The sequence below is a fragment of the Pieris napi genome, chromosome 9, assembly GCF_905475465.1.
Source record: "Pieris napi chromosome 9, ilPieNapi1.2, whole genome shotgun sequence".
Classification (NCBI taxonomy): Eukaryota; Metazoa; Arthropoda; class Insecta; order Lepidoptera; family Pieridae; genus Pieris; species Pieris napi.
The window spans coordinates 10,436,604-10,442,603 of record NC_062242.1 but is presented as its reverse complement, the minus strand read 5'-3'; the positions used below and the strand labels follow the sequence as shown (position 1 = coordinate 10,442,603).

At 32.6% G+C, this 6,000-nt stretch overlaps 1 protein-coding gene across 2 annotated transcripts in view; it reads right to left on the bottom strand.

Moving 5' to 3' along the window:
• Positions 1-1,273: 1,273 nt before the first annotated feature.
• Positions 1,274-6,000, bottom strand: part of LOC125052484 (irregular chiasm C-roughest protein-like) — a 103,726-nt gene continuing 98,999 nt past the window's right edge. For both annotated transcript variants that reach the window (XM_047653363.1, XM_047653364.1), the window contains exons 19-22: positions 5,191-5,367; positions 4,426-4,532; positions 3,987-4,089; positions 1,274-3,074 (exon numbers count right to left, since the gene is read on the bottom strand). In XM_047653363.1, coding sequence (XP_047509319.1) covers positions 3,037-3,074; positions 3,987-4,089; positions 4,426-4,532; positions 5,191-5,367 — 425 coding nt within the window. In that variant the 3' untranslated portion in view covers positions 1,274-3,036. The remainder of the gene's footprint in view (positions 3,075-3,986; positions 4,090-4,425; positions 4,533-5,190; positions 5,368-6,000) is intronic.

Sequence of the window (6,000 nt, the reverse complement as noted above, 5' to 3'; positions counted from 1 at the left end):
TATGGAGAGGCACCAAAAGAAGAATAAAATTCCTGAATTAAAGTAGTTTGAGTGGTGAGAATCTAAAGCTGGAGACCAACGGTTACTGGATATATAGAAAGACGGATCATTTTGGGTGTAGTGTAGTTGACCAATCACGATTCAACGAAAAGTTTTTTGTTTTATAACCTCTTTTCGTCAGTGTAAACACTTTTTCTCAGATTGAGACATCACTTTACTATGTTATGGTTGCAGCTCTTTAATGACGAATCACAAGTGTACATTGTGTTACCTACGTGAATAAATGATTTTTGAATTTTATGCAGAAAATTTTTCTAAATATAATTTCATAATCAAAATATAGCACTGATGTACCAACCTTGGGATCGTGCGGTACGAAACCATTAGGAGATACCTAATACCGGTGTTAGTAATGAAAATAGATTCTCATTATAGTTTATATCAAATAAACAAAAATTTCGCTATATTTTTAGAACTTTAAATTTGCAAGAACCTAAGAAGCATCTACAGCATTATGAAGAAAAGTTCGTCAGTTATACGCCAAGTAGATTCCAACTCGGTGTAGGTCAAGCGAATTGGTTTATTTGGGTCATACTAACAATACCGCAAAGTTCAGTATTGACGTGGAAACGACATATCAGTAGAATTTAATTTAAACTTGAATTGGACCTTTCGGAAGGTATTTTTAACTTTAATACTTTTGACGTGATAACGTCTTTAAAATCGGTTTAGTCGGGTGACATGTTCAGAAACTTGTGTCACACCAAAACCTCACGAGCGCGATCGCAGGTATAACGAGAGAGAGACGGACCGATCTCCCGTCTCATCTCGAGCGCTGCCAGTCATTCCGTGAATGTATGAAGAAAAATGTATATCATAGTCGAATAAGTAAACTTGTCATTTTACACCCGAAATTTATCATCAAAAGTGTGAATAAAACGATAGATGTAATTTAAAATTTGAAAAAATTGTTATCTTCATTAATTCCTTACTTCCCAAAAACTTATATCACCAATAAGACGTTATCACGTAAACATCTCGATCGTAAACCTACTTTACAAACAACCAATATTTTTTTTTATGAATGTCGAATAACGTTATAGAAGAGGGCCTCATAGCCCAGCGGTCTTATTAAGTGGCAGCTAGGTGAGGGGTACCGGGTTCGATTCCCGATTCGAGGGCAAGTTTTAATTTAATTTAAATTTGTTCTCGGCCTTTGGGAGGGTTGTGCAGTACCGGGGGAGTGCTTAAACCGTACATGGAGGACACGGTCGAATTTCTAAGGCAAGCACGAATTATAAAAAATCTTATACTTGACACTGGCTAATGCACAAACCGTGCCAGAGCCATAAAAAAAAATTCTATAGAATTGTAAAGTACTTATGGAGTGGGTTGTTCTAACCAAACGGAAGGGAGAACGCGTATCGTTAGAAATGCGTGTAAAAATGAGTGAGCCGTCTTATATTAGTAGCTATTGTTTCATTATGACGCGTTTGGAAAGCACAATTTAGCGAACAACTGTTAATGACCATAGTGTCAACTGTAGCTTTTAATAGGAAATTTAAATAATGTCTTTCAGAACTTATATCAATGTTCAACAGTTATGTAAAGAGATTTAACGATTTTACCATTAATAGAGTCTAAAAGCAATCGACTCTTATCCTTGAAGTCGTTATACCTGTTTATATATGTACGACTATCAACATATACGATAAAACCATTGCAAGGAAATCGACATATTATCTAAATAATCGAAGTCGTGTTTCACTTGCCTTGTCTAATATATAGAACACAAAGAAAACAGATTCAAAAATCTAAGGCCAAGACCCAATATATTAGTTAGTAAGCTTTTAATTTAAATTAATATTTATCTTAAAACCTGTATAGATTTTTTTTTATGTAATAGGAGTGAAACGGGCAGGATTCTCATCTGATGTTTAGTGATACCCTCACATTGCCAGAATGCTTGCAAGTGCATTGCGAATCTTTTGAGAATTGATACGGTCTTTTCTAAAGAAGAAATCGATAGAAAATTTCTATAAAGGTATTAAAAAAGCCAAGCTCATTAAGCGCTATTGGAAGAATGTTAAAACTTTTATAAGCCCGATACTGGGGCGATATTGTTCATAAAATACTAAAAATATTTATTTGCTCATTTTATATTGCAAAACTATATAAGCTTCGATGAATTATGAATATTCAATGTATGAATCACTAAGCAGATATTTCTGGCAATTTGATCGAAGAAAGTGCTTGTGATTTCAAATGAAATTAAACACACACATCGACGAAAGGAGATTGAAAGTTTTTGTTCCATTTTTGAAAATGAACATATTTCAAACCTGAAGTTTAGAGGTTTAGTAAAACCTCTTTGTTGAAATATTTATGTTTTAGTATAAGTTACTGTGAATGACAATCCTGACGTGTTTTATTCTTAGAAAATTAATCATTTCATTTTAATATTCATGATATCAAGTTATCAGTTCCTAGTATATTTCATACCAATATTCCTTTTACGATAAATTTTAACTAATAAATTCTATGAAATAGTGAAGTCAATGAATATATTATACAATATTTACAACGTAGACGAGATTCAGTCAGATATAAAATTGACTAATTATTAGAATTTAATTCTCTAATCAGAAAAGCACTCAAACATCTTATTTATAAACACATTTAAATAAAAACGTATTCTAATTAATGTCCCTTGATTTTCATGGCATAACATCGAAGGGACAGAACAAGAATGTTTACAAATAAGACCGCAATTGAAGCATTAAATTTAGATCAAGTTGAAAAAAATTGATTAGATTACACATTTTCATACCAACAATAAAACATTAATAAACTATAAAAATTAAAACTAATGTACAAACATCTTAAAAAAACCCACATTAACAACTATTATAGTTAGGAAATCGCAACCACTTATCACTTCACTAACGTGTATTTGTCACTATCAAAGTTCACTATGTTTCGCTATTCACTAGTTTTGTCACTTTTTACTTCCAAGTCTATGTACCTGATTACCGGTTATACATGTGTTGCCAGGGCAGTTTGAATTGTGCAACCTGTAAAAATATTCTTCGATAAGTACAGCAGCAATTTGTGAATATAAATAATATCTTTATACATATTTGGGGTAATAATAGACCTAAACCAATGTTTATTAAACAAATAAATCAATAAAAATGTATTTATTCATTTTAAGTACATATGCATTACAATGTGTAAGATTTGGGAACCCATTTAAGTAAGAAATTCCTGTGTCAGGGTTCCCAGCTCTTCCATAACAAACCTAATTATACATTCCTTAAAATATATAATTTAATATAAGTGTGGGTGCAAATGTGTAAGTGAGTGAGTCAGTGAATGAATGATTAAAGTGTGCTACATACTAGGTCTCAGAAGCATCTCTAACACTGCGTAATGTATGCTCATAAGCCAGTCCTTAAGTCGTATCTTTAGATTGTATTAACGATATTAAGAAAAATACTAAGATTAGGTTCCAAAAACTAATACAGACACAGCGCACGATCATAATACCTCTCAGCTAAGTCTCAAATACATGTGCATACACACCCATTCACTCAAACTTAATGTCTTATGAGATCATGTCATCTAGTTACCCACAACACAGGGACTCCTTAGTGTGGGGACTAGCGATATATGAATTTTGTCACAACCCTTTTGACATAAATAAAGTTTTTTGTATTATTATGTCCTATGTTTATAGTATTAATCCGATGGCTTCAGTTTTTTATCGTGAATACAAAGTAACTTGAAACGTCCCAGCCAAATTCACTTGTGTTTCAGTGACGTCATACATTTTAAATAGAAAAATTTATGTTATTTTTATAAATGTTTATTAAAATAATATTTAATCATTAATGTTAGCCTAAGTCTTTATAAATATACATGATTTCCAACTAATTGGTTTTTATGTAAGGTACAAGTATATCTCGAGGGGAAGCAGATCTTACCTTTTTTAGTAACGGTAGAATTACTCAATGTCCTATTTGACGGTGCTAATATGTAGTGGGAACTGGGCGATTGAGGTGTGGTGGAAGATGTGGCCACGCCCAGCTAAAATAAAAGGAATTTACTTGAGTTTCATTTTGTACGTTTTCTCAGACAGATATATTAGTAGACAGTGGAAAGCTGGCACATAAAAGCGGTTTGAATATTTTTAAATCAACCAAGAAAAATCTTGAATTAAATTATTTTATTATATTTAAAAATATGTTTTTTTTATTCATTTTTGGAAATTGATAGAAATTATTTAAAGGTCAATACGATATTTATAAGACCAGAAAGATAGGTAGGTCGGTTAGTAATCAATTTTATAGGTATGTAAAAAATTATCGATTTCCAGTTTTTAATTATATAAGTAACACATTTTATAGTTATATTTATACTCACGGGTGGTTGCGCACTGTCAGTGGACATAGTGGAGTTAGTAATAGGACTCGTTGCGCATTGCGGGGACGCGAGACTTGTAGGAGACGTGATGGAGTGGGATGAGGTACCTATAAATAAATGTTTAGTCTACATCGGAATTGAAATTATGAGTTTGTTTAAGCAACTAAAACTAAGGAGAAGTTTATTAAAATGTGATGAAAAAACGAAATCAATGAGCCACCGCCCATGAACAGTGAACACCCACAGCATCCAAAGATACTATCTCTAAAATTTAATTTTCTGTAAGATATGTGGGACGTCTCATTCCGTATAGTTCTGAAATATATATAGGGTAAGACTTTTACGGATGAAACGCAATAATAATAATATTAGCGTCACGAAGATGTGCAGCGTTTTTGTCGAAGAAAAGGGAGAGAGCGATTGAGAGAGAGAGAGTGAGAAGGGCAAACTATCTTATAGAAATTCTATTTTTAAAATAAAATTTCGTAAAAAAAATAACGAAATATTAGTATTTTATATTGTATACAAAATAATTTATTGAAACCTCAAATTACGAATTGTAAATTAAAATGCCAGTGGTTTTATTATCGATGAAAAAAATTGAAAAAAATAAGTTTATAATTTGTATCCCTCCCTCTCTAAGTCTCGGAAATCTAAAGTTTTAGATTTGTATAAATATGAACAAGACTTAAAAATTAGTTTGCCAAAGAAGTTTCACTTCTGACATGTGGACTTTGTACGCACGCACTTTTTTTTAATTCTCACCTGAAGGTAGTATAACTGAGGTTCTAACAGATGAGTAAGGCGGTGGAGCTGGCGTGGAAGCTGGCTTGGCTGTATTGACTGTAAACCCGAGACCACTCCGAAGGTGCGGGTTCCCATATGTCGCTGCATATCGGACGTCCACGCCATGGATTATACCTCCATTGGGAATACGATTCACTGCAAAGATTTATAATCTTAATATATATAAATTACGTGTCACGTTGTTTGTCCGCTATGGACTCCTAAACTACCGAACCGATTTCAATCAAATTTGCACACCGTGTGCAGTTTGATCTAACTTTAAAGATAGGATGACATCTCAATTTATACCCGCAATATTATTTTATTGCAAAATATTTATTTATTATTTGATAGTCACAATTCTAACAGATGGCGCTGTCTTGAAAGTACCAACGTTTCAAATAAGCTACAATTTAATGGCATTACCACCAAAAAAAGCATGGTGGTCCCCATGACTTATGTTCTCCTACCGTTTCCCTTGAATAGGTTACTACTATGTAATATAACTTAAACCTTAGCCACAGCAACGCTCGGCCGGTCTGCTAGTTTGTTTATAAAAAGACCTAACGAGGGCTGAGAATGGCAAATGATATCAAAGGCACACTAAAAATATTTGAGAAATATCTGTTTTATTAAGTTAGTGTATAAACAGTCAAACTATCTAGACCTAATTAATAAAACGGACATATAAATTGTAACGTCTACTTTTCCTATTGCATGAACATTGAAGTAAAATATTTTTCGAACATTTAGATTACTAAAATCATTAAGAAAAAAGGTCCCTTGCTA